The sequence below is a fragment of the Galendromus occidentalis genome, unplaced genomic scaffold, assembly GCF_000255335.2.
Source record: "Galendromus occidentalis unplaced genomic scaffold, Mocc_1.1 scf7180000077451, whole genome shotgun sequence".
Lineage (NCBI taxonomy): Eukaryota > Metazoa > Arthropoda > Arachnida > Mesostigmata > Phytoseiidae > Galendromus > Galendromus occidentalis.
This window is the reverse complement of record NW_003805439.1, coordinates 1,324,423-1,350,204: the sequence shown is the minus strand read 5'-3', so window position 1 is coordinate 1,350,204 and position 25,782 is coordinate 1,324,423. Positions and strand designations below refer to the sequence as shown.

The 25,782-nt window shown below is 52.1% G+C and overlaps 3 protein-coding genes across 3 annotated transcripts; 2 read left to right on the top strand and 1 right to left on the bottom strand.

Annotated features, from left to right (window-relative positions):
* Positions 1-1,413: 1,413 nt before the first annotated feature.
* Positions 1,414-3,875, top strand: Got2 (glutamate oxaloacetate transaminase 2). The gene is made up of 3 exons (XM_003743773.2): positions 1,414-1,670; positions 2,523-2,719; positions 2,905-3,875. The coding sequence occupies exons 1-3, from the start codon at positions 1,505-1,507 to the stop codon at positions 3,805-3,807; spliced, it is 1,266 nt and encodes a 421-aa protein (XP_003743821.1). The 5' UTR covers positions 1,414-1,504; the 3' UTR covers positions 3,808-3,875.
* A 64-nt stretch (positions 3,876-3,939) lies between these two features.
* On the bottom strand, positions 3,940-25,582 carry HERC2 (E3 ubiquitin-protein ligase HERC2). The gene is made up of 33 exons (XM_029111606.1): positions 25,423-25,582; positions 25,194-25,322; positions 24,896-25,109; positions 24,494-24,796; positions 24,192-24,408; positions 23,892-24,072; positions 23,550-23,764; positions 23,321-23,439; positions 22,992-23,200; positions 22,564-22,898; positions 17,999-18,246; positions 17,734-17,915; positions 17,364-17,632; positions 16,797-17,245; positions 16,214-16,703; positions 15,985-16,127; positions 14,710-15,848; positions 14,105-14,562; positions 11,304-13,938; positions 10,935-11,166; positions 10,592-10,769; positions 10,058-10,492; positions 9,612-9,952; positions 9,265-9,520; positions 8,867-9,157; positions 7,736-8,692; positions 7,469-7,638; positions 6,985-7,383; positions 6,569-6,858; positions 5,678-6,465; positions 5,161-5,582; positions 4,891-5,054; positions 3,940-4,762 (listed from the first exon to the last, which is right to left on the bottom strand). The coding sequence occupies exons 1-33, from the start codon at positions 25,580-25,582 to the stop codon at positions 4,293-4,295; spliced, it is 13,488 nt and encodes a 4,495-aa protein (XP_028967439.1). The 3' UTR covers positions 3,940-4,292.
* On the top strand, positions 18,726-22,483 carry LOC100905049 (mitochondrial glutamate carrier 1). Its single transcript, XM_003743772.2, has 6 exons — positions 18,726-18,987; positions 20,255-20,354; positions 20,887-21,074; positions 21,193-21,308; positions 21,405-21,744; positions 21,848-22,483. The coding sequence occupies exons 1-6, from the start codon at positions 18,953-18,955 to the stop codon at positions 21,984-21,986; spliced, it is 918 nt and encodes a 305-aa protein (XP_003743820.1). The 5' UTR covers positions 18,726-18,952; the 3' UTR covers positions 21,987-22,483.
* Positions 25,583-25,782: the final 200 nt, after the last annotated feature.

Here is a 25,782-nt window from a genome sequence, read left to right as displayed (position 1 = left end):
TGCCTTTTTGTTTACGTGCCTGGTTCAGCAAGACCGAGGGAGAGGAGAGCGGCAGCGCGCGCGAAATCAAATAGTCCTCCATTTAACCACGATGTGAAGAATGGCAATGGTGAACCCTCGCGAGCTCGTCCGGGTGGAGAGCTGCTCGCCGTCATTGAATGTTCAGATCAAAATGTTTCCTGGATGAAATCTCGCGTTTCGGTCCCGAACGTGCTCCCTAGCCTCGGAGCGGTACCGAGCTGGAAAAGACAATCATTCAATCATGTAAGTTCAGCGAAGCTTGTAGAGGACGAAACAAGCGCTGATTGATTTTCTGTACCAATGAAACAGCTCTCACTCTTTTCGTGTTCCTCGGCATTGAGAGCTCCGGTCTCTTCACATCCTTCCGGTTCGAAGCTCGAGGGCATGGAGTGGACTTCATCTACGACTTGGGGGCTTTGTCTGACTATGGGTCTCACTTTAGTAATCCCACCGCCAGCAATGCACATTCTGCATCTGGGGTTTTCCAGCCGATGGTTTCAAATTGTCCGTGGGGGTTTCAGACCGGGGCAGGTTTCAGTACTTGATTCTGACAGTACTCGTCACTGATCAGGCCTCAGATTCCCTTCAATCTTCGTCGGGCTGAGTGTCCAGGGGTAGGTCCAGGGTGACGCCAGCGCGGCCTCTCTCCGGTCCAATCTCGGCGGCAACCCGCCGGACTTCAATCTCGGGACGAAACAGCGCTTCCCGGGAATACTTCCTTCAGCCTAAGGCCTAAGGTGTAGCCTGAAGTTCTTTCCGTGAATAGTGTGGCGCGGAGATGCTCTAGGATCCTGTTCTCCTGAAGCTCCTACCGATACCGAAACCGTGCATGCGCTACATAGGAGCAAAGTCTTCGATCTGCAATTGGAACATCAGGGTGCTCTTCCACGTTGTAGAAAGATCGTCTGCCTGACTATCGGTCGACGGACGCCTAGACGTGTATTCATCGAACCACAGAACAAGCCACTGAGCCCGGTAGCACCTCGGTGTGACAATGGCTCCCCGCAAGGGTTAGAAGATCCCCCGCAGGGGCACAGAGAAAAAGCCAGGCATACCGAGCTGAGGAAGAAGCGGCTGGAGTTCTAAGCTGGAGGAGATTCTAGAGGAGCGCGAGTTCAGGACATACGGAATTCCGATCTCTGATGGTTTCGACTTCTACCTTCGATCATTTGAACTTCAAGCTCAGACAAGCGTCGGGAGTTGCGGACTCCGATTCTATTCGATGAACTGAGGTCGCTTGAGGGAACTCTACCGGCTTCGCTTACGCTGAATGTCCATCTTCCGGGACGCCCTTAGAATCTTCCCAGAAGCATTCAAATAATGGCGGCGTTCCGACGTCGCGCTCTCTCTTCCTCTCAGTCTCGGGCCGTTTCGACCTTGTTTAGAACACTTGCTCCGTACCGCGTGTTGGAGTGGTTGCAGATCACCCGGCTCCGTGCTCACCGATTTTCCACCGACTAGTCGCAACTTCTACGTCATCATCATGGCAATGCGTAGCGCGATTCTGATACCCAGAAGTGTGCAAGTTCTGGGGGCCAGATCTCAGTCCGTATTCTCCCATGTGGAAATGGGGCCCCCGGATGCCATCCTCGGTGTTACCGAAGCTTTCAAGAAGGATACCAACCCCAAAAAAATGAACCTTGGCGTCGGTAGGTTGGAGAGGAAAATATAACTGTCCAGTAGATTTTCGACCCTTACGCATTCCGCAGGAGAGAGGAATCCGCGCAAAAGTCTCAATTTTGGAAATTTTCTACGGAGAAGATGCTTCATCACAATCCCATCGGGGCTTCGGATGAGAGGCTCCGATCATTTCCTTGAATCCATCGAAGAGTTTCGCGCTGTCGGCCGGACTGCAGCAGCGCCGTTCTGCTGACGACGTCTTTGCTGTCAGACCTGCGCTATGTCATTCCTTATTTCCGATAAATGTGACCCTGTCATTCTCGAGACCTTTTCGATATTCCCAACAATTTTGTTGAGAAATACATCGTGAGCCTACAATATTAGCGAAGCGAGATAGACATTCTCGGATAAAGGAAAGTCCCGGGGTCGGTTTAAGCGCCCATTTAAAAATAGTTCTGGCAGCGCGAATCGGAGGACCATGCGAAATATACTAGATGGGGAGGGTGGTTCTGAAATCAAACCAAGTCGAGATGCTCCAGGGTGGTATGATCCGACGGGGAATTCGCTCGAGGGCTCGAGACTATCCAAGAGCACCGAATTTCGACGCGGGAAAGTGTACAAATCCCGACAATCGCATTGCAGTTCGCGGAGTTGATGCTGCAGATCTTATCTCCGAAAAGAGAAGGAAGATTATCGTATAGATTGCAAACACTAGATGAAAGTCAAGCATAGTCTAGATAAGACGCTCAAGAGTAGAGAATGGACTGCAACGCTAATTCTATAGCTCATCTCGAGTTTCTCTCATTGACGGGACAATTTCGCCACAGAGCAGTAAATTAGCCCATGTGTCTGTTTGCAAGACATTTATCTATCGCTTCCAGGCGCTTATCGGGACGACGAGGGGAAGCCATTCGTCCTGCCATCGGTTCGCCAGGCCGAACAGAAACTCGCGGAGCAGAAACACGACAAGGAGTATCTTCCGATCGGTGGTCTCCCGGCATTCTGCGAAAATGCCGCAAAGCTCGCATTGGGGAAAGATTCGTTCGTAATAAAAACTGGTCGTAACGCTACAGTCCAGGTTAGACCCTTGTAGAACGCATTAATGAACAATATGGATAAGTTGTTCCATCCATCGAAATTTGCGATTCAATTCACTGACTTTCGAGGATTCTATTCACTGACTTTCGAGGATTCTATTCACTGACTTTCGAGGATCCGATCCACTGACTTTCGAGGATAATATGCACTTTTCCCGATTTTCAGGGCATTTCAGGGACTGGAGCGTTGCGTATAGGAGCTGCGTTCCTCGAGAAGCATCTGAAGGGAAACAAAACTGTGTACATGCCGAACCCCACATGGGGCAACCATATTCCGCTGTTCAAACACTGCAACTTCGAGGTCAAGCAGTACCGTTACTATCAGCCGAAGACTTGCGGCTTGGATCTTCAGGGCGCTCTCGAGGACATTTCGAAGATCCCGGAGGGATCCGTGATCCTCCTCCACGCGTGCGCACACAACCCGACCGGAGTCGATCCCTCAGCATCTGAATGGCTCGAGATCGAGAAAGTTGTCCGCAAGAGAAATCTGTTCCCTTTCTTGGATATGGCGTACCAAGGCTTCGCGACCGGCGACATCGATCGCGATGCAAGCGCGGTGCGGATATTCTCGCAGAGCGGTCCCATGTGTCTGGCTCAATCTTTTGCCAAGAACATGGGTCTGTACGGAGAGCGCGTTGGCGCCTTCAGTCTTCTCTGCGATTCAAAAGAGGAGGCAGAAAGATGCATGAGTCAAATCAAGATCCTCATCCGACCTATGTACTCGAACCCTCCGGTCCACGGAGCTCGAATCGCCAACCTCATTTTGTCAGATCCTGACCTCTACGCGCAGTGGTTGGCGGATGTGAAGCTGATGGCCGGCCGCATCATCTCGATGCGAGAACGTCTCCAGCAAGGTCTCAAGAACGAGGGAAGTACCAGAAACTGGCAGCACATCGTCAATCAGATCGGCATGTTCTGTTTCACCGGCATGAAACCCCATCAGGTCGAGAAACTCACTAAAGACTATTCCGTGTATCTCACGAAGGACGGTCGAATTTCCGTCGCCGGGATTTCCTCGAATAACGTCGACTACCTCGCCCACGCTATCCACAACTGTACCAAAGACTAGGCGTCCGTCGTGGGACGGAATTCAGGACAAATTTTACAGAACCAATAAAAGCTAATATATGGATTCAAGACAGACAGACTCATCCTTTGTTGGGCTCATATGCTATGTATTGAGATCATAAAGTGGACAAGTGAGTTTCGAAAAGCTCATCCGCCCATTCATCAATCGAATCCTCTGCTCTGAAACATTCCCTGCTCCTCAAGGTCCTCAAACGCTTTACAGGAATCGGATTTTTCGCCTTTCCGGAAGTATCGAATATATTATTATATATTGAGACATACTACTCACAGCACATATATTTCAACAATGATAGAGACACCTTATCTACACGGTGGCAGCGGACGCCCCGATCTCTGGCGTGAACCAATGGTTCATGTGTGCCTGGCTCCGCCGTTCGATCGAACGCGCCGTGGGATTTCCTGGAAACCCGTCGCGACGGTCCACAGAATAGCGCGAGAATAACGCTCGTGTGAAAGATCTACCATTTACATATACATCGGCGGTGGCCCTCGAAAATGTTGTGACGAGCTCCCAGTAAGTTGATCGTCGGACCCCGCGATAGATCCGACTTCTGAGAAGCTTTCCGTGGAAAGGTTGTCGTCGCCGCCAGCAGCTCCTGGATCGGCTTCCATGGCGACGCGAGCGTAATCATCGGTGTCGATTGACTTGCAGAAATGTATTGCGTATCTGAGCTTCTCTTTCAGGACCAGTTTACAGGAATATCGAGGCATTTTCAGAAGGAAGAAACAGGTGTAACTCTCCGGAAGGAAGCTGTCCGGTGGAGAATACTTGTCCAGGACTTGAAGCACGAAATCGCGGCCTCGGAAATCCGCTATTGTTCTGGGCAGACGGGTGCGACCCCAAACGAAACGGAGGAAGAGTCCTCGTTCTTCCTGACTCAGCTCCTCCATCACTTCCCAGAACCACTGGACGAGCGAAGAATCCGATTCGACACCTGGAAAGAAGCTCATTCGGGACTTGACCTCAAACGCCCTTAGCGGATGGAGTCATCTCGTTCTCGCTCCTGAGTCTTCGAAAATCATGTTGTAATGGAGCAGGGGAAAACGGAATCTTCCAGTTTACCTTTGTAGGTCGCGACCGATTTCAGGAGGCCGATCGGTATGTCCGGACTCCCGCAAACCATGAGCTCCAGCTCGTGAGCCGTGAAAAGAGCGAGGTACGGAACCGGAATCACCTTGGCCAAGCCCTCTCGAATCAGACTGGCTTGCTCGTCGAACTCGTGCAATCTGGGAAAAACATCGGGGCCAGCCTTAACACGCGAGCCTTAATTTCTCTGGTCGGCTCCGAGACAGATCTCCGGAGGCGAGATATACAATTTTGTCGACAGCTTACCTGTAATTAATAGCCAGTCGAATATATTCGAGTCGATTTTCTATGGTCACATTCATGAATTTGGAGCTCAGGGCAACTTGGTTCCCGACGCAAGAGTGCGTGACAAATGGAATGCTCTCCAGCCGGCTGAAAGCGTCGGCATCCAAATCTCTTATGTACATGAGTCCCGGAACGTAGTCTCTGTCGACTTCATTCAGATCCGTGACGGTCAATGAATCCCCGGTGAGGAGTTTCCACATGGGCTCAGCCAGATTGATGGACAGCGGGCTCCCTGTGCGGATCGCCACTCCCATGAGTATCCCCAAGAATTTAAACCATTCCCGGTAAACCGATGTAGCTTCCGGATTGAAGAGGAAGCAATCCCGCGATGTGCCGGCTTCTTCGCGTCCGTTGGGCGTGAGTGTTAACAGAGGCACATTGCCCTGCGGAAGGAAGATAGGATCGATTATCATTCGCTGGAGCAAGATAAATTAATTTAGACGGCATACGAGTCTTCAAGAGGTTTCAAGCCACAGACCTTCTGCAGCTCTTCGCACATTTCGGCGATGCTCTCACTGTAGCCTCCACCGCAGTCGTCGACGCTTTCCCCGACGAATTTCACTTTCCAGACTCGGTGCGGCAGCAAGAGACATTCTGGTGTCAGCAGAGACATCTTCGCGACCATTTGTGCGAAAACCGTTTTCCGGGTGGCTGGATTACTCATCCGATTGAGTTCGACGACGGGACCGTGCTGGCGGTCGCGGACCATCGTCGTCTGGACGATTTTCCTGAAGGCGGTCTCCTTGCCGTTGAGCATAAGCAGACCCTTGAGGCAATTGAAGGGCGATCCCGGCGATAGATCGAGGAGCGGGATCGTCGGGCAGAACATCTCGTTGAACAGGAACAATAAGCAGTATCTGTTGCGGAGTTGTTGCATCGAAATGTCTTTCAAGTGATCGTATTCGAGCGGGATCTGGGTCGGGAGCTGGGTGACTGTTTTGTGAGCGCTCTTTGACGTCGACCACGAGACCGTGTGGGCCGAACCGCACGCTACTCGATTCATCTTCTTGCCCTTAAGGCTGGCGACGAGTTTCGGCCGCTGAATCGCGTTCGTAGAACCGTCTCCGAGTTGACCTTCATCGTTGTCGCCCCACGTGAACACCTCACCCGAGTCCGTGCAGGCGACACAATGCAACGATCCCACAGCAACCTGAATGACACGCTTCCCCTGCAAGGCACCTTGGACAGCCTGAGGTCTTCGGACGTGATCTTCACTTCCATGTCCGAGTCGGTGGTAATCGCCTTTACCCCAGGTGTACACAACCCCTGGAAGGAACGATCATAAAGATTCCTGTGCGGATCGAGGCCGCCTCTGCCGGACACTCGATTTCCTCGGTTCTCGTACCTACTCAATCCAATAACAACTTGCCTGCCGCAGTGAGCGCCACGGAGAACTGTGATCCGCATTCGACCTTGATCACTCCGGCGTTTTGGAGTGAGTCGATTTTCTGAGGGAATTTGCAACCATCCGAACCTCCTCTGCCGAGTTTCCCGTAATCGCCATCTCCCCATGACCAGACGAGGCCGTCTCGTGAAACGCATAGGGTCTGGGCATCGCCACTACCGCAGGCAACGTCCAATACGTTGTGTCCTGCGAGCTCTTCGACTTTTTTCGGCTTCAACTGATCCTCAGAGTCCCCGTGGCCCAGTCGTCCGTACCTGAAGCGACGGAAGATGGGAATCTCAATTCAAATTCTTCGCTTGCGCTGTCCGGAGTCGGTGTATCTGATATGCTCAAATTTTCAACTACTATGGGTATATCTGGGTCACAATATAGAAACTGACCTTCCTTTGCCCCAGGTGTATAGTTCGCCGGACGCCGTGATGCAGGCCGAATGAGCTCCCCCGCACGCTACGGAAACGACGTGTTTGTCTCGCAGAGATTCAATTAGTTTCGGTCGCTCACAGAGGGCCTTCGACCCGTGACCGAGTTTGCCGTCATCTCCTTCACCCCACGAGAATACGTCTCCGGACGATGTGAGAGCAAGACAGTGCTTGCCCCCAGAATTCACCGCAACTTGTGTCACAATCACGTGCTGAAGGGTCTCGATCAGAGTCGGGGTCGACACCGACTCGGTGCCCCCGATTCCGAGACGTCCACCCGCTCCGTATCCAGTAGCATAGACCTTTCCGTCGCTCGTCAGGGCGAATAGAGTCTGCTCTCCTCCAACGATTTGCACCGGTCTTGAGGAGAAGGTTCTTGGCTTAATCATAAGTGCGAACAAAGATCCCGCAATTCTCGAATTCCTGGCTCTAATCAGCGACTCACCTCAAGGCGGTGAGGGCGTCGCAAATCGTTGCCGTCTTGACTTTGGCACCTTCTACACCACCGAGTTGTCCTCTATGGTTGTGGCCCCAGCCGTGAATGACTCCACTTCCTCCCCACGAGAGTGTCCACTCGTCGGGAGATCGATTCACCCAGAGAACCAATTGTTCGTCCTTCAAAAGCAAGGAAATCCCTCTCAGTTCATGAGCGATAATTATTAGCATACGGAGTGAGAAGTCGAAGTGTCCCACGTCAGCCCCATGAGCTCACCTGCTCTTGCTTGAAGACGACATTGTTCTCGTATTCTTTCTCGTCGAAAACCTCGTCTGGAAACAGTTCTCGGAGCTTCCGTTTCACCTCATCACAGAAACAGATCGGGAGAGGACTTCTCTGAATGAGGGCTTGTGCTACTCGACTCGTCATGCAGAAGCGCTTGAACCAAATCCACCGATGACCTTCGGTGGCTCGAGCGAAATCCAGCTCGAGATCACAGGCCAGCGCGACGAGTACCTTGAAGAACTGTGTGTGCATCAAATGTTTTCCTGCTCGCACCAATGGATCCTCATACTCGAATTGTCGCAGGAGCATCTCCGGTAGGTGTTTGAGCAACAACGACAGCGCCATGCTGCCGTGCAAGCCGAGTTCGTCCTGCGGCAATAATGCTTTCGTGGGACTGGTCGGGCTCTGCGCCATAATTTTGAGCCGCTGTCCAGCGGTGGATGCCACCAGCTGTCGTAATTTCTCGAGGACCCACATCCTCTGCGACGGACTCAGATAATTCAGTTGGGCACACGAAGCCAATGCGGCGGCCAATCGGAGCACCGTGGGCTTCTTGGCGTTCGCCAGGAGCGCCTGCTCGGAGTTTAGCAGCGATACGACGAGAGCGATCGACGGTCGGGAGATGACTGCGCGATCCGAAACGTTCTCCAGTTCGGAGAACAACGACTTCTGGTCTGAGAGAACGATGGGGTAAACGGTAAATTTCCAGCCCCAGCCGTTGACGCTACCGTCGGAGCAGAATCGCCAGCGTAGCTCACTTCCTGGAATGACCAGTTCGGCAGACCAGTCCGACCACTCCCGACCCGACCGGTTGGCCACGATCCTCCCGGACCAGTCCATGATGCACAACGGATCATGACGTCGCTCTGTGGAGCACTGCTGATCGAACTCCACACGCAGCGAGTCCGCGCCGGGAATTCTCACTTGTCCCGTGAGGACCGTGTCGTCCTGCAAGAGGAGATCAGGGGTTAAACAATAAATAGATAACACATATATGCGGAGTATCGTGGCGAGAAATATACGTGGCTCGAGGTGATAATCATCGAAAAAATCCGATGGTTTCTAGTAGACGACGGAGACGGTTTTTCCTCAAGATATCAGGTGAGCTCGATTCGAACTCACTTTGTACGGATGTGGACTCTCCTGGATGATTGGCTGGAGTATGCAATGCGTTGCGTTTTGGTCAACGCAAACGTCTTCCAATTCTGTTACGCAAACTTCCAGGAGCATTTCTTTGACATGTGCGTTGGCAGCTGCTAGGGCCAGTAAGGCCGGCGTGAGCACGTCGTCTCGGAGTGGTGTTCGACCGCATAGGTATATTTTCAATAAATCGACCAATTGTCTTGCATCGTCTGGCGTCAGTTGCAATATGAAATCGTCCATGAACGGCTTCCGAGTATCGATGATCGTATCCTGGCAAAAGTTACTATTGAGCTCATCATCGGACTTCGGGTAGAGCCGACTGCAAGCCCGAATAACTGTTCGACACTCGTCTGATCACACCTAGGACGTCCACTTACGTTCTCGTAGGTAGGCGAGAAGGTCGCGGCCGCCAACATACTAGCGGCCGAGACTCTGGACGACAGGCTCGTCGATGAAGGGAGCGATGAGAGGGTTGTAGGATGCTCTTCGCTCGTCTGACGTTGGAGATGTAGAAGCCGTTCACTGCTTTCGCCCCGCAGGGGAGTTGGTTCTCGAGAGCACAGATTGACCAGGGAGGCAGAGTTGATGGCCATCGTTTGCGAATGAGGCATAAGCGAAACCATGATGATCTCTCTGCAAGACGAGAAATCGTTCGCATTCGAGTCCGCCGGCACACGCTCGATCCGGATCAATTATATCCGATGCGATCCGCCCGGCCACTCACCTCGCTGTTAGTATCTGGAGAGCCTGGATGGCCTGGAATAGGGCATCGATCTTTGCTTGCACGGAGTCGAGGGACAGGAAGACTCGACTGAGCGAGGGTCGATCCCCGTTCACGAAGGGTATCGACTCCTCTTTGTCCTGTCTCGGCTGGTCGTCACACAGTAACGTTTCTCCCAAAGGATCCCTGACAACGGGGAACAGTATGGGATCATGGAGCTTTTGTGGAGAAGTTCCTGTCGACGACCAAGCTACTGAATGCGAAGACCCGCAAGCAACATTTGTGATAGCTTCGAGCCCTCGCACTATGGCGGGTTTCCGGTTGACCGTCGTGTTGCCGTTTCCCTGGAATGACGATCTCGGACTGCTGTAGAGCTTGAGTCGGACCCCGATTTTCCAGGATGTTCATGAAAATCAAGACAACAGGAGTGGAAGCTCGATATTTCGTACCTGTTGCCCGTGATCGTTGTCTCCCCACGCGTAGACTTCTCCCCTGTCGGTGACGGCGATGCAATGCAGGGCACCGACAGAGACTTGGATCACGTTCTTGTCGGCGAGCTCTTCAACGACTTGGGGCCATCGAACGTGAGAGTCCGAGCCGTGTCCCAGTCTGAAGTAGTCGCCTTTTCCCCACGTCCAAACTTTGCCGTTCTTCGACAGCGCCAGAGAGAACTGAGCGCCACACTCAACCTGAATCACTTGCTGGCTGTTGAGGGTCTCAACATTTTGCGGCAATGAAGACCCGTCGGATCCTCCTTTCCCCAATTTTCCGAAATCTCCGTCACCCCAGGAGTAAACCCAGTGACGTTCTGTCAACGCAAGTGTTTGCGCATCGCGGCTTCCGCAAGCCACTTGAACAACGCGCTCATGACTCAGGGCTCGAACCTAGGAATGAGATAGAGCTCACAGGAATGTATATAAGACCGGTCACGGCTCAGATTGCAACAGCCAGTGGTGAGCGGGGGGTAGCCAGTATCTAGGTACCTGTTTAGGTTTAAGTTGTGGGACGTTGTCTCCGTGCCCGAGTCTACCGTATTCTCCGCTACCCCAAGTGTAGAGTTCTCCTGAGGAAGTTACGGCTGCTGAGTGTGAACTTCCGCACGCCACGTCACGAATACGTTTGCACTTGAGAGATTCTACAAGCTTTGGGCGATCATACGAGCTGGAAGGTAGAACATGATTCCCGATGAATTTACTTCCATCATATTTTCTTTCCACGGATTAGAGCGAGCCTCCATATCCGAGAAGACGGGACTCCTTCAGAGGGAGCTCTCCCGGACAGAATGATATATTCTCAATGATTGAGGCTCTCAAAGACACGACTCACATTTTGTTGCCATGTCCAAGTTTACCATCTTCACCCTCTCCCCAGGAGAACACTCTGCCGTCTATGGTGAGTGCCAATGCGTGCCGCCCCCCAGAGTGCACTGCGACTTTCTTGATGAAATACGGACTGAGATCCGTTAGCGGCTTCGGTTGTGCTACATTGTGTGAGTGTCCTAAGCCCAGTCGACCGTTGGTACCCTCTCCACAGGCGAAGACCTTCCCGTCGTGGGAAACTTGAAAGGAAACATTTCGTCAAGGAGACCGATCAATTCTCACCCGACGCATCTGGTGCGGAAGAGGATTCGGTCTGGATGCGGAAGAGGATTCGAATGAAACTTTAGGGCCATTCCTCGGAGGGCGAGACACTTACCAATGAATAAGCTCTTGGATCCTCCAGCTATGTTCATGGGCTTTAGGTTGGATATCACCTCAGAGAATTTGGGTTCCTTGATCTTGCTTCCCTTCAAACCTCCCAGCTGATCCTTATCGTTGAGTCCCCAAACGAAGACCTTACACTCGATATTTTCCCTCATGCTAGGGCTACCCATTTGATTGACGATGCCCAACTTGCATTCAGTTTCTTGAGCCAAGAATCGATAATTAGCAGCTTCGTCCAACGTTTGGATGTGTCTCCCGACCACGTTGAGTCCACGGACTTTACAGTCGATACCGGCGCTGCGGCACTGCTTGATGCCGACTTCGACATAGCGGTAGTATTCGGTCATTTCTTCGAGTAACACCACCCGAGTCTCTGTCGCGCCGATGTAGAGGTCCCGTATGGGTTTTAGATGATGGAGAGAATGACCCACCGAAATCACCACCGAACACGGCATGTATGACGCGTCGGCGGGATCCACATCCATCGAAAGTTTCTCGACAGCGACTCCGTCGTGCATTTCCAGACGAATCCAATGTCTTCCCTGCTGACCGATACTCTGCCACGCTTCGTGATTCTGTTCGAACAAAAAGTGGGCGGTCATCGTCCCTGATGAGACCGTGAAGTTCTTGATGCATTCCGACAGCTCGTACAGCAGCTCGGTCTCATGGCTCTGGGCGGTTCTGCTCCGACAGAAATGTTGCCTTCCCGCACAACCTGTCCGAGCGAGTTCGATTTCTGACAGCAAACCCGCCCACGAGCGTTGCTCGCAAAAGTCCACGATCACACGCTGACCTTTGATTTTGGTCACTGTGCCAACGCTCGCGTGCGTGATGGAACCCCAACGATAGCGTGGATTGTTGACGCTCGACTTCACCTGAACATGGTCCCCGGGTTTGATCACGTGCTCCATCCCCTCTTCCAGCACCTCGACGTTGACATATCTCATCCAGTAATGGAGCCCTCGCTTCTGCCAATTGACCTTCACGTTGAGATCTTGGAGACTATCGAAATCCAGGTTGGTTACTTCACCTATGTCGCCCTCTTGAACGTCTTCGAAACTATTACAGCAACGAACAATCATTCCGACCCGAATGCAGTCCCGTATGTATCTGGCGTAGTCTTCCTCGTCGTGGAATTCGGCGTACCTTCTGTAGATGCTCCCGGCGCTGGGCCCCCCACTCTGGGTTTCGCAGCGTCCCAGCTCGCCCGAGAGACTGCTGCTTGAGGAGTGTTCCTCGAAAGAACTTGAATCGCAATCTTCTTCCTGTTCGGACATAGTTTCCGAGAGGAAAAATTCCTGGTTCTCCAGCATCCATGCTACGATACTCTCCGGGCTGGGGCTAGTCGTGTGCACGATGCCGTTGGTTCCGAGTTGGGTCTTGATCACCTTGACGGCAGCTTCGATGCTCTTGCGCGGGAAACCCATTTCGATGAGTTGGGCTTGAGCCGCGCTCAGCATGAGACCCGAGCTCGGTCTCGAGTGGCCACTTCGGGCTCTGGTGCTGCGACTCGCGGTGGGTTCGGGGGAAACGACCCGTTCGGTCGGCTCGGGCCCGACGAATATCTGACCGACCAGATGTTGCGTCGTAGTCAGAATGGCGGCTTCGATTTCCTGTCTCGAGAATATAGCTCGCAGCGTCGACGGTCTGATGGCGACGCTGAGCACGCTCTCGAGTAAGCTCTCATGGTTGAGTATCGCTCGCAATGTCGTCTGGTCGGACAACAACCCGTTGACAGATCGGATCAGGCCGTACATGTACTGCAAGGGGAGAACCGCCTCGGGCTGGGAACCCGTCGGCAGATCGGTCATCGTGATTGCGGTCTTGACCAGCGAGCACATACTGCGGAAATTGGAAGAGCTGGAAGAAACGAAGTTCCGTATGTTGAAGGGGGGCGGCTGGATCATTTTCAGATTTCCCAGTAGGTGCGTGCTCTTCTCGAAATTGTTCGTTATGGTGATTTTTCCCTTGATTCCGATCTTGCAAACGGTCCCGGTGATTTTCTCCTGGTCCTCGCCGAATGCCTCCGCGTGCTCCACCGTTGACCCCAAGCGTAACCGCGAGTCTAGCTGGCCCAGAAGGGCACAAGCCGCGAGACTCCTCTTGAACTCGTCCCCATAGGAAAAATGAAGAAATTCCGCACAGCTCGTGACGATGTTCAGATTCGCCGAGAGAAAATTCGTTATCGCTTCCAACCACTCCGGGAGCGTGCCGAGTTTCCTCAAGAGCTCAACGCATTCCTCAGCAACACTGGAACAGTGACTGGCTGTGAGGCAGACTCTCATCCGGGCATAATTCGAGTTGTTCCGGATTTGAATCGTTGCGTCGTTGGCGCATGCTTCGGTCAAACAGTCTCCGATGATCCGGAGGATACTATCGACGAATTCGCCGCGTTCGTCAGGAGTGCACTGCCAATGCGGTACGGCCGCTTCAAGAAGTCTGAGCGACTGGATTTGAGTTGAAAGGCTCGCGGGTTGGAACTTTGCGGCCACGGAAACGATGAGTTTCACCCAGGCCCCAGACGCTAGGCTCTGCGAGAAGGCTTTGTTCGCAAAGCACGCTCGGACGTAACTCAGACTGCACCATTTGAGACACTGCTCCTCCAATAGCCAGCCGTTATCCGTGACCTGCGGCAAGAGGAAATTTCCAATTCGATTAGACGGCGAACATCCCTCCGGGAAGTCCTCGGGGATACTTGAATCAATTGGGAACGGCAAAGGAATAGCGGGGAGCGTTAAACGTAGGGCGGAATCCTTCTCGGCGGAGAGTTCTCCCCTTTCGCTATAAACTCACCTGCAGGTGGCTGGTGAACCCTCCGGAGATTATGTTGAAGAGTAGCTTTGAGAGCGCTCTGATATTATGCGGAGCGATCCGACCCTGGAACTGCGCTGTTGCCAGAGGAATAGCTTTGAGGAGATTCACCGTCGATGAATGAAGCATGGTGATCGGCCTCTGCGGTGGCTGATCCAGATCCTCGTCACTAAGCGACAAGTCTGGCGACGAAAAGCTCACGAGGGTATTGTTAGCGGCAGGTGGGCTCTCCGTCAGCTTGAGATCATATTTTCCCTCTTTTCCCATTCTGTAGGAATTCGTCATCCCGGTGTCCCATTGGACCCTGATCCAACCGTCGTCTCCCAGTTCTCCAATGACTCTCCCTTCTCCAGGCGGCGTCCCGTCCTGGTTCGCCCATTTCCAATCGGCACCGCGCCGAACTCTCGTCCCGATCTTCATCAGGGCGGCGAGTTCGGGTCCTTGAAAAAATTCCTCTTGGTCAGAGCCCCTCTGGGCAGTTAAGGAAGGGGGAAATCCGATGTGGAAAATATCGATCGAACCCCAGGGATGGCTCAGACTGACTGAGATGATGAGGTCAGATAGGAATAAGGGCGCAGCATGATTACCTGATATGACCGGCGTAGACGCGGAGCCTTTCGTCGATTTCTTCATGGATTCTTCCATGACAGCATACAGTGAAACGTTCTGACTTGCAAACGATCCGTTCGGGTCCGGACCGAGAAGTCGAAGGAGTGTCAACAGGTGAGCCGTCAAATTTTTCGACAGGAATAAATCCAAGTGTCGAGCGACACCCTGGAGCAAGTACGACAGGAGGCAGATCAGAAGTCGACATCGGGTGAAAACAGCCGGTGAAGTCAACGACCATCCAGTGGCGCTGTCCAACGAGACTAGTTTGCTGGTCGCGCTCTGTCTGTTCGAGGGACCGTACATGCCGTCGATACCGATGCACTCCACTAAGAGTTTACGCAATTCCTGGAGACACCACTCAAACAAGCTCGAGCACGTGTTCTTTATCTGACGCCGCTGTTTCGGACAGATCAGCGTGAGATCAGGACAACATTGACTAGTGGTGACCCGAGAGATCTTCAACAGGTCTTGCCAGCCGCAGTGCAGGGCGTATTTGGTCGAGAGGAGGTAGTCTTTCTTAGAAAATAGTTGAACCATCCTCTCCAGTCCCGCTTGCTGGGTCAGGGCCAGAGACGTTTGTTTGAAGTAAAGCTTCCGGATCTGTTCGAGATCGGTGAGTTGACTGTCTGACTGCAGAACGAAATCCTGGATAGCCTGCATGAGGGTTTTCCAATCTATCTCGACAACGACTTCTCGCGGTTCCTGAACCTGTTTGATGTTCCGAATTCTGTCGAAAGCCCACGTCCAACGCGATCGTAACGACGGACAGGGAGCGCTCAGGATCGCTTCGGCTGAGATCGCCGGACGCAGCTCGTGCAACAGGAAACGAGCGCGTTCGACCGCGGGGAAACAAACTTCCTTGTATGAGCCCCCTGTTTCCTGACGGATTTTTATGAGCGTCCACTTGACTTGCTGGATTGTTTTTATGAAGTTCTTGATCGGATCGCTCAAATCCATTGGCACCACGGCAGTCATCGCGTTGAATTCTTCGCCTGTATGCTTCAGAAGAACCGCCATGAAGAGTCGAGATAACTCCTCGATGGGATGGTCCGCCGCCAACTCCAAAGGCAGCGATAATCGCTCTTGCTTGGCGTAGGAGCCCCACAACATCAGGAATCTGAGGGAGAAGAGAATGCGTGACATCCTCGACCGAATGCCTGACCGGGATTCGGAGTCACCATGGCGGTTGCATCATGATCAATCATCAGCGATACGGTCGGTCTACGGGATTCGTGGGGATAATCGGAAATTACCGTTCGAGTGACGGGAGGCTCGGGGCCGCTTCCGAATTCGACGCCAACGCGTTGATGAAAATATCCGTGTTCAAACAACGATTTGGTTGGTTTTCATCTGTAGGAGAGGTCGCGTTGCTAGAACCGCAGCTACGAACTTCACCCTGTGGAAGGGAGAGAGTCGTTTCAGTTCTTGTTCGCATTACGGAAGAAATCGATTAACTTCCTCGGAGAATAATTAATTACGGACCTTTTCTTCTTCGTACGGGGCCTCGAAGAGACCGCCATGGAACAGCGGTGAATTGAGCCACTGCAAGACCGATTTTTCAGCCTCCGTTTCAACAGCTGCTGAATTCCTTGAATTCAATGCCAAATAATACGCCAAGACGTATTCCGTGTCCGTTAGCGGAGATCCCATCGAGTGCGCTTCGCATTCGAGAACCGGGTCAGTGTCAGGATCGACGTAGGTTCCGATCGCCATGGTCTGCAGGAGATTCCTCGCTTCGGCCGAGTGCGCGACCGCTTCGAAATTCTTTGTCGCGTCTTCACCGTTCAAGGCGTCGATAGACGCCTCCCCGCAAGGTGGCGACAGGGCACTGAACGCGCCGACATCGTAGACCACCCCACGAATTACGACCCAGACAGAGCTCCCTTCCTCCTTGATATTCTCCAAGTCGGCCTTCCGGATGAGTCGTGTCGGATGGCTCGGGTTCTGCTCGGCTGCCGTGGCCGCCGAAACTCTGCGAATCGGAGAAAACGCAGTCAGAACTCCCCGGAACGAACGAGTCGTTGGCTGGATGGAACAGATTGCGTTCGTTGAGAATTTGCCTTACCGTTCCTTCGCGCTGCAAGTGAGGGAGCTGAGGCCTGTCCACGACAGATTGTCCGCGTCCTCTTTGCTGGCAGCGGGCGTCAAGCGGTTCACCGCATCCAATTGATCCAACAAGGGAGAAACGAGAGCCGCGAGTTCGCTCCTCCTCCCGCGGCTCTCGAGGACCAGACACGACAAGATGAATTCCGATAGGAGATTACCGACGATCGTATGCTTACCCGCTACCACGTCAACGAGGGTCTTCATGAAGCGCGGTAGCGTGACGCAGTTGCTCTGACACGCTTGAAGGATTTGCCCACAGTGGCTAACGAGCAGCTTCGTATAACGTAACAATAAGACCGACATCGGTTCTTCTTGAGAATCCTGACTTTCCCCGCCGCTAGAGTTCATGAGCTCAGCGAATATTATTCTTTGGAATTTCAGTAGGAACTTTATCGCCACCTCGCAAAACTGAAAGATTTCGGAGCCAATTACATTCGCGCTCAGTCGTCGGCGGTACCCTTCAACAACCCGGACCGTCACTATTCTTCGCGAAAGATTATTATCGATGCTCGCAAAGCAAACTTACTTCGGGCTGATCGTGTTCGAGGGGTGCTTCAATTTGTTGGAGTGTACTTTGAGCGACGCTTTTGAGTAGTTGCCTTACAAGATACAACAATGGCACACTCTGACACTTAGAATGTGCTTCTATTTGAGCCGACTCCGTAAGGTGCTCGTTCAGGATATACGCGATTCCTTGATCGGCGGTATCTCCTGATGAGGCGACGATCTCCACTTGAGATCGGTACAAAAACGATTCCAAACTTCCATCACACATCAGCGTCTGGACTAGAAGACCTGTAGCGGTATCGAAAAACTCGGAATGAAATCTTCTCCTGATCGCGAACGACTCTGAGCGGATGAGAATATTTGTGGGTAAGTCTCACATGATTCCTCACCTATCAAGAAACTGGACTTCAGGGGCAATAGTAGTGACAGGGTTCGCGCGCGTTCGTCTGCCGAGGGCATCAGTACCCTCCAGCAATGGATTAGGCATTTCTGAGCGGCGAGCTGGATACTTTCGCACGGGTTTTGGGAGCCCGCCATGGTCAATACGCGCTGTCGAATCTGCGTCAGGAGTCTAGCGAGGGATAACAACGGTGTTACTGGGACTAATTGGAGTTGACTCGACTGTGTATTCTGCTATAGGAAACTCGGACTCACTTCGTCCCTGATTCAAGACCGGGGATTTGTAAATTATGTTTGAACATTGTGTGGAGTTGAAGGGTCAACAGATTCAGAGTGGCGACAGCTATGGTTTCTTTCTCCTGCCCTAAGGATTCATCGCCGTCCTCGGTCCCACAAACTGCGAGAAGCCTTTCCATGTGTTCAATAGTCGTCGAATTCAAATCGAGGAGGAATGGAAGAGGCTTCGGATCAGGTAAGTTGCAGGATTCGCTCCACACGATCATCTGAAAGGCGGTCAAGAGTTTAACGTCGTATTCGAGCGCCGTCTGTCTTGCTCGGAGGATCCGAGCTCAGAGTGATGGCATTTTCGAAACGTCGGAAATTCCTTCAAGAATGACGAGATCAATTCCGATGGTTGGGGAGAACAGTTGGATATTGAACTCCTCCTATCAAAAGTATCACGATGTTCCTTGAGAGGACTCAGAGTTTTCCCCGAGCCGGACGAATGTGCCTAGCATAGCCCAACAGCGTGGAGTGCCGAATCCGGATTCTTTCGCTCTCGTCTTGCACGATCGAGATGTTTCGCGCCAGTTCTGATGCATCTCGCGATTCCGGGAGATCCCTTGCCCATGCCCTCCGCCACCGAGCGTTCTCTCCGACCGATACAGACAGACGGCAGGTCTTCTTCCCGAATTACAGCTGAGAGCCCTCTCCAGCGGCCGCCGCCGCCGTCGTAGTCGCTGCTGCTGCTGCCAGTGCTGCCGCTGCTGCGGTGGATAACAGACGAAAACGACGTCTTTCCCCCGTCAACGTAGTGGGTTCTCAAAATAATCGATACATCTGTCTACCCGCTTTCTCTTTTTTTCCTGTACAACTGCGGCCGCTGAGAGGCAGTTTCCCATTCTCATGATGAATATTGTTGGTGTTGTGAGTTCCTGAGTGCGCTCCCCTGAATACGTTCATTTTCGTCTGTTCGAAACGGCCAAATAAATGACTAGTCTTCAAGAAAAGCCGCAGAACTTTTCGTGAGTATATCGCTCTGTGAGCGTTCAGAATTTCTCATTTGCGAGTGAACACGGGAGACCATGCGACCGAATCGCGATGAGAGACGTCTACTCGAGATTTCCATGAGTCACAGCGAGGAATATGCACAGTTCAGTAAACTTCACCGTCCTGTCTCCGCAAAATATTTCCTCATTGTTCAACCGCGCTCAGGCTCTTTATGATCGAAGTGTGGCGCTTCGCTCACGACACCGGTCGAGAGTGCAAAGTCTACCCATGATAGCGGCGCTAGAGGCCAGGGAGATATTGCGGGCGATATAGTTTGGGAAGTCGAAACCGCGACGCCTCGGTGAGCTTGTCAGTCGGAATCCGAGGTGGAACGACAAATGATTTGCGTTTTGCGAAGACACTTAATCATAGAAACGTATCTGGTAGTCGGGGGACAGAGCGATTCGGAAAGCTCTTGAATCTTGAGCGAGAGAATCGAATCTCCCGGAGAAATCAATAGGAGTTCCTCACGGCAGCAGCAATCTCGAACCATTTCGTGATCGCAGACGAGAGAATTTTGCGAAGCTTCCTGTCCCCCCACCAAGCATCCAGAATTCGACCCGATTCCGAATCGAATTCCGGGACCTGTCAATGAATAGTCGATCGGGATCAGGGTCAGCATGAGAGAGCTCTAAAAACGTTCCTCCGCTCAGTTGTCGATCCTGATCGAAACATTGATGGAACTTGATGCCACTGCTTGGTATTGGAGAGACGGAAGGCACTCTCGCGACGGAGATCTCTCTCATCTGCCCTCCTAATTGTTTGATGCGTGCGCCCGTCGATGACGCTGCACCCACCATCATTCGAATAAGCCGAAGTGTGGGGCGGATGATTTGTATACATAGCATATCATACCAATCGAGTAGAGCTGACGCATTATCGTCGATCGGATTTTGGACGCTCTAAATATCACCCAAACATCTGCTCGTACCGGATATCGCTGCGTCTCGCATACTCAGCATGAATTCCCATGTTATTCATCAATGACCAGGCTCTGGAGAACGCGGCGAGTTTTCATGACTCGTCTCGATTTGGATAACCGCGGTTGCGAAACAAGTCCTTGTAGAGTATGATCTCCAGTACAGTATCCGCAGATCAACTTCGGGAGGAGGGTAGGGACCGGAGCCTGGGAGACAAAGAAAGAAACACAAAAAAATCACGGGGCTCTCGAGGCCGTGACGGAAATCACAACGATTTCCTTTGCGAGAGTTCTCAGCACTCAAACATTTCTCGAATCCGCAGGTTACTGCCAAAGATAGTGAATGGGGGTATAGCTGGAATAATTGGAGTGACCTGTGTGTTCCCGATCGATCTCGTCAAGACCCGTCTCCAAAACCAGAAGGTTAGTGCTCTTATTCCTGACACTAGGTAGGAATTGGGGCTCGCACTGATACTCTGTCGACGGAAGGAAGGCCAGATGTGCTACCCCGTTCGAGGGAATTCGAAAAACAGAAAATTCGATCCTCGATGACTTCTAAGCAGAATCGAAATCAGCAGAAGGGATTGAATTGCTAGATCCGAGGTGGTATCGAGCGATTACTTCGCGACATCGGGATGGAGAAATCATTACGCAGCGCGGCGGTACATAGCGGACGGTGATGCACACCTCAAGATCATCGGCTACTCCCGTAACACAGCATTCGCAATCGACGAGTCACGTCGGGCGTGGACGTCCGAGTCACGTCGAACACACGCGCAGTCGCTCTCAGTTTCTTTCAGCCATCTTACGTGCCGTTCCTCGGGCAGTCTGAGCCTCGCAAACGCGAATGCCGAGACGTCAGAGACAGATTCCAGGGAGGGACGAGCCGCACTAATCGACGGAGTATTTTTTGAGTGAAGGAATCCAGCAGCTTGACAGATCCCTCAACTTCCAGATCGGTCCCAATGGAGAAGCGCAGTATAGATCGATGTTGGACTGTTTCCGGAAAACGTTCGCTCGCGAAGGATATTTCGGGATGTATAGAGGGTCTGCGGTGAACATTCTGCTGATCACTCCGGAGAAAGCCATCAAACTGACGGCGAACGACTTTTTTCGACATCATCTCACGAACCCGAAAACGAAGTAGGTGCAAAGATCGGAGTATCTCTCCCACCCTCACGAGGTTTGACTATTTGAAGGATGATGTGACCCGACGATCGTTTCTACTCTCGCTGAACCTCGATTCGATTTGATTCCGCAGTAAACTTTCGTTAACGAACGAAATGCTTGCCGGAGGGGGCGCAGGTTTCTGCCAGATCGTCATCACGACGCCCATGGAGCTGCTCAAAATTCAATTGCAGGATGCAGGGAGACTCGGTGAGTCGATATGATCGATATGCCGCCCTGATTGGTTCCTATTGAATGGAGCGAAAGTCGAGAAGCCTTCTCCTGACCGACTGATTCTACATCCAGCGTCAGGGAACAAAACGCCGAAGCTTTCGGCCACGAAAATCGCGATGGATCTGATCAAAGCCAAGGGTATCGCCGGCCTGTACAAGGGAACGGGAGCGACGATGCTGCGCGACGTTACCTTCTCAATGATCTACTTCCCGTTATTTGCCAATTTGAATCAGTTAGGACCCAAACGAGATGACGGAACAACAGTTTTTTGGGCGAGCTTCATAGCAGGATGCGCAGCCGGCTCGACGGCAGCGTTCTCCGTGAATCCGTTCGACGTAGTGAAAACGAGGCTCCAGCTTCTGACCAAAGGAACCGGCGAGGAGAGTTACAATGGCGTCGCGGACGCTGTTGCGTAAGTTCACACAAAACTTCGGGTCTCTATTTTTTCATGATTCTACCCGACCGAGTTGTAGTCCCTACAATTCCGATACGACGAGCGTATATTTCCTTCACAGGAAAATCATCAGAAACGAGGGACCGAGAGCATTTTTCAAAGGAGCTGGGTGCCGTATGATCGTCATTGCCCCACTTTTCGGTATTGCTCAGACTGTATACTATTTGGGAGTTGCAGAAAAGCTCTTAGGCTTGAAATGAACGAAATCCAGCCAGTTCATCAATCGAGATCTCAGCCCCATCAACATGTTCGACATCCGCCTATCATAGCAACAATGAAGGCCAGTAGTATTGCCAGAAGAGCACACACCCGACCAGAGCAGCAGGACCTTCCTGCTTCCGGCAGCGAGGTCCTGTGTTAGAATCTGTCCATTCCCCATGAGATATTCGAGGAAGATGTCGCGTGGGAGTCTTCGACACCTTCAGAAAACTTCAACGCATATCGACCACTTGGCGTTCATGGAAACGTCGTCCGAATGTTGTGATCCCGTCCCGTGTTTTGATTTAAGGGATACGTCTTTCAATAGATCATAACTTTCCCGAAGTGGAACTGCCAGCCACGTTTAGATGTCACAAATATTTTTCGTCTGTTTACCAGCCTCTCGCAGAAAAGAGGACTTTCCCAGACCTAGTCATCGTTTAGGAAACAATAGGAACCCAAATTGTGATCCTATGAGATTCAATAAATGACCGATGTACTCGAACCCTCGTCTGTGTCGAAGCTCCCCTCACCCAATGAAATTTAGCTCATAATGAATTCTACATCAATCTCACTCACCGAGGCAAATCGACAACACAACCCACCAAACGGCACACCATCGAGACTGTTTAGCCGGTTGGCGGAGGGGGTCTGATAGTCCCACAACCAGTAGGAATCATCTTCCGCGACGAACACGCATCGCGTTGGCCCCAGTTCGCAGTGCTTTGTTTTCAGGCCTTTCATGACGCTCTCGAGATGAATCGGAGAATGACACGAGCTGGTCCACATGTACATGGGTCCGTCCCTATGAAGCGCTATGCATCGGCCGAAACCGCCGAAAATGTTCTCCACGTTCCGGTGGAGACAACTCAATTCCGGGAAGGGCTGATCGCTGCCCCAGATGTACAACCCACCTGGGAAGAAAATGTGAAATCCGGGATACAAGGGGAAAACGAGGACGTCGATTACAGATTCAATGATATGCCATCGACGAATCGAGCGTTTACCGTGCTGGGTTAGAGCCAGGTTGACGTTTTGTCCGATGGTGACTTTTACCAAACGGGCGCTGCCTAGGTTCCTAACTTCACCCGGTGTTTCTTCGTGAGCTTTTAGAACTATCAAACGCTGTCCCTTGCCACAAATCAACAGGGAGTATTCCTGACAGGTATCCATGGCTTCAATACCATCCGGGATATTCGGTATCCGTCTTATATCACTAGAAAGGAATATAAGGTTCCGCGTCCAGGTCGATTTCACTCATTCAGCGTCCGTATCCTCAATCAACGAGTAGAAATTTTGAGGAGAATTCTGGCCTCTGGTACTCGAAGAAACAAACCTTGCGTCTTTCAGAGACCATTTGAAAAGCTTTCCCTCAACGCTAACAGCGAACATTTCGTTCTGATTACAGCATATGAGATTCATCTTCTCCTTCACGTGGACTAGGTGTTGGGGGAACTGAAAAAAAATATTGGTGAACCCATCCTCGGGGGATCGATGGCGCGGAATCGGCTCCAGATGGGAACGGATCTCGGGTTCATGGCGAAACTGAGCTTCCGTGCATTTACCAAAAACATCGCATCGAAGTCCTGTCTGTATATATTTCCGTCTCTCCCGAGAAAGATCATCCATGAATCACAAGCCACAACGTCTTTCACGTCGAAGTGCAGATCGCTCAAGAGTGTGGGTTCTTGGGTTTCTTCGTAACTGCTACAAATCCGACGGCTACCAGAGTAGAAAATCTGCTGTCGTTTCTCGGAGGGCTGTGAAAAGATCGCGTTCTCTTATCGGATGAGCGAAAAGCGGTGAAAAACTCGGGCTTCGATTCAAGAGTGGCCGACCCGATCCTGGGTGGTCGATATCAATGCGCGAGCAAATTCCACTCACAGGATTGTAAATGTCTTCTCGGCCCTTGAGAGACTTCGGGAGGTGAGGAGCAGCCATCTTGTCCAGCAGCGCCATGATGATCATGGCGCATTGCTTCAGATCAATCAGAATTTCCTCGCCTCCAGCATCCGAATCCACCGTCGGCAAGGTGAGAAATTGCAGCAATGCGCGATTCGGATTGACGCGCTCATCGTCCTTCGGCCACTGTTGCATATGCACGCAGGTTGGTTACTTGGTTGGGTTTCCCGCCTTCCATCCGGAACGATTGCGGGATTTCGAAGTCGGGAGACTCGATCGGGACATTGTGGGTTCGACAAACCTACCTCGCTTTCGTCAGCTATGCGATGGAACTTCTTGAGAACGGAGACGAGCGGCGCACACATCGCTCGTGGCTGACGGTTGTCGGCTTTACCCCACAGCATCCAGAGCAATTGTACAGCTGACAAAACTTGGCTCAGAGACGCTTGTTGCAAAACCAACTCGAACATCAGGCGCAAGGCAAGCTGACGATCCACATCGGGAACGTTCATGTTCAACTCCCTTCAGAGAGAGTGAGAAGGAATCGTAGAACGAGATTGTATATTCGGAAGCGTCCACGCCCACAGGTCCTCACCGACAAACTCACCCCAAAATCACGTTCCGGAGGAATTTGTGGCTCATGGCAACTACTTCTAGCCACACAGAGTTCTCGTGCCGGAAGAGAGTTGCTGGCGGAAGCACCTGAAGTGCCTGTAGAGCGTCCCGTAACAGATCAGAGCATAGATCTCCATCTTCGCCGCATCGCCAAGCGCGTTTGAGGAAGGCAAACGCGAATCCCAACGCAGCTTTAGAACCAAGGCGAGCTAAAGCTTCCGTTGGTTTCGCCTCGGCGAAATCAGCATTCGCCGCATTAGTCGAGCCAGAGTTCGTGGCTTGGGCTTCAGTTGAGCTGCAAACAAAAACGGATATGGTCGAGGCTTTCAGTCATTAATTTTTTCTTTCGGCAAAATCGCCTCCGATGGAATCTCCGCGTCGATTGTACGCTTACGCTTGCTTTGTGAAATTTCCCGGGCAGTTCTTCCTGCCGGACGAGCTTCCGGGGGCCTCGTTCGCGAGTCGTTTGTGAGCGAGGAAGAATCTTTCGGTAAGAACCAGCTGTTGACGCAAGCGCTGGGACCATAACGTAGTGCAGGCAGACTCGCAAGCTATCGAATATTCCTCGTTTTCCAGCTCGTTGAGATATTTGCCGATGTGAGCGGCACCTGCGATGACGTGACGAATGTTAGAGCTGAAATCCCACTCCATAGAGCTCCGTGATGTAGTGGGATTTCATCTGCTGGACTTACTTGGTCGATCAGACCACGTCCAACTGTCCATGAAGCGTGCGGAGCAGAGGTAACCTTCAGCGTCCTCCGACGGACCTGCGAGCGGGAAGCATTTTTCGCACATGGCGCTCCCATGGCGCCCATTGCATCCTGAAAGGGATGACTCCATGAGTTCTATCGCGCTGGTTGATAATAATTAATTGCACGAATCTGGTTCGAGGGCGCTCAGTAGACCCAAACGTTTTCTCACCTCGGCTCGGATCGCAAGCGTTTATTTCTCCGTCTGCCAGGAGGTAAAACCACAGTTTTGTAGCTTCCGACTCCCGGAATACGTCTTGGAGATCTACCTGCTGCCATTTTCCATCGTTGCTCCTGTCGGCTCTGAGAGACCATTCGTACGAGCTCTGCATCCTGCGGGAACAAGCGATTCTATCACTCGCCAGGGTAACTAACGTCGTATCACGACACACCTCCCAAACCCGAAACCCATTTTTGTATGCGTGATCCCAAACGCTTCTCTAGTGTACAACGTTCGCCGGATACCCTTGGAAAAAACTTCAAGGAGAAGAAAATCGAGGATGTGTCACCCTGTACGGCCTCGGAACAGCTG

What these genes read in the sequence shown, in the direction of transcription:
- Got2 (XM_003743773.2), top strand. Translation starts at nt 1,505, where the DNA reads ATGGCAATGCGTAGCGCGATTCTGATACCCAGAAGTGTGCAAGTTCTG. An exon ending in AAAAATGAACCTTGGCGTCG is followed by an intron (nt 1,671 to 2,522) that starts GTAGGTTGGAGA and finishes TATCGCTTCCAG; the next exon opens with GCGCTTATCGGGACGACGAG. An exon ending in GTCGTAACGCTACAGTCCAG is followed by an intron (nt 2,720 to 2,904) that starts GTTAGACCCTTG and finishes CCCGATTTTCAG; the next exon opens with GGCATTTCAGGGACTGGAGC.
- LOC100905049 (XM_003743772.2), top strand. Translation starts at nt 18,953, where the DNA reads ATGACTAGTCTTCAAGAAAAGCCGCAGAACTTTTC. An exon ending in GAAAAGCCGCAGAACTTTTC is followed by an intron (nt 18,988 to 20,254) that starts GTGAGTATATCG and finishes TCGAATCCGCAG; the next exon opens with GTTACTGCCAAAGATAGTGA. An exon ending in GCAGGATGCAGGGAGACTCG is followed by an intron (nt 21,309 to 21,404) that starts GTGAGTCGATAT and finishes TTCTACATCCAG; the next exon opens with CGTCAGGGAACAAAACGCCG.
- HERC2 (XM_029111606.1), bottom strand. Translation starts at nt 25,582, where the DNA reads ATGCAGAGCTCGTACGAATGGTCTCTCAGAGCCGACAGGAGCAACGAT. An exon ending in CTTGGACATGGCAACAAAAT is followed by an intron (nt 10,770 to 10,934) that starts GTGAGTCGTGTC and finishes TCTACCTTCCAG; the next exon opens with CTCGTATGATCGCCCAAAGC. An exon ending in ACAACGATCACGGGCAACAG is followed by an intron (nt 9,953 to 10,057) that starts GTACGAAATATC and finishes TCGTCATTCCAG; the next exon opens with GGAAACGGCAACACGACGGT.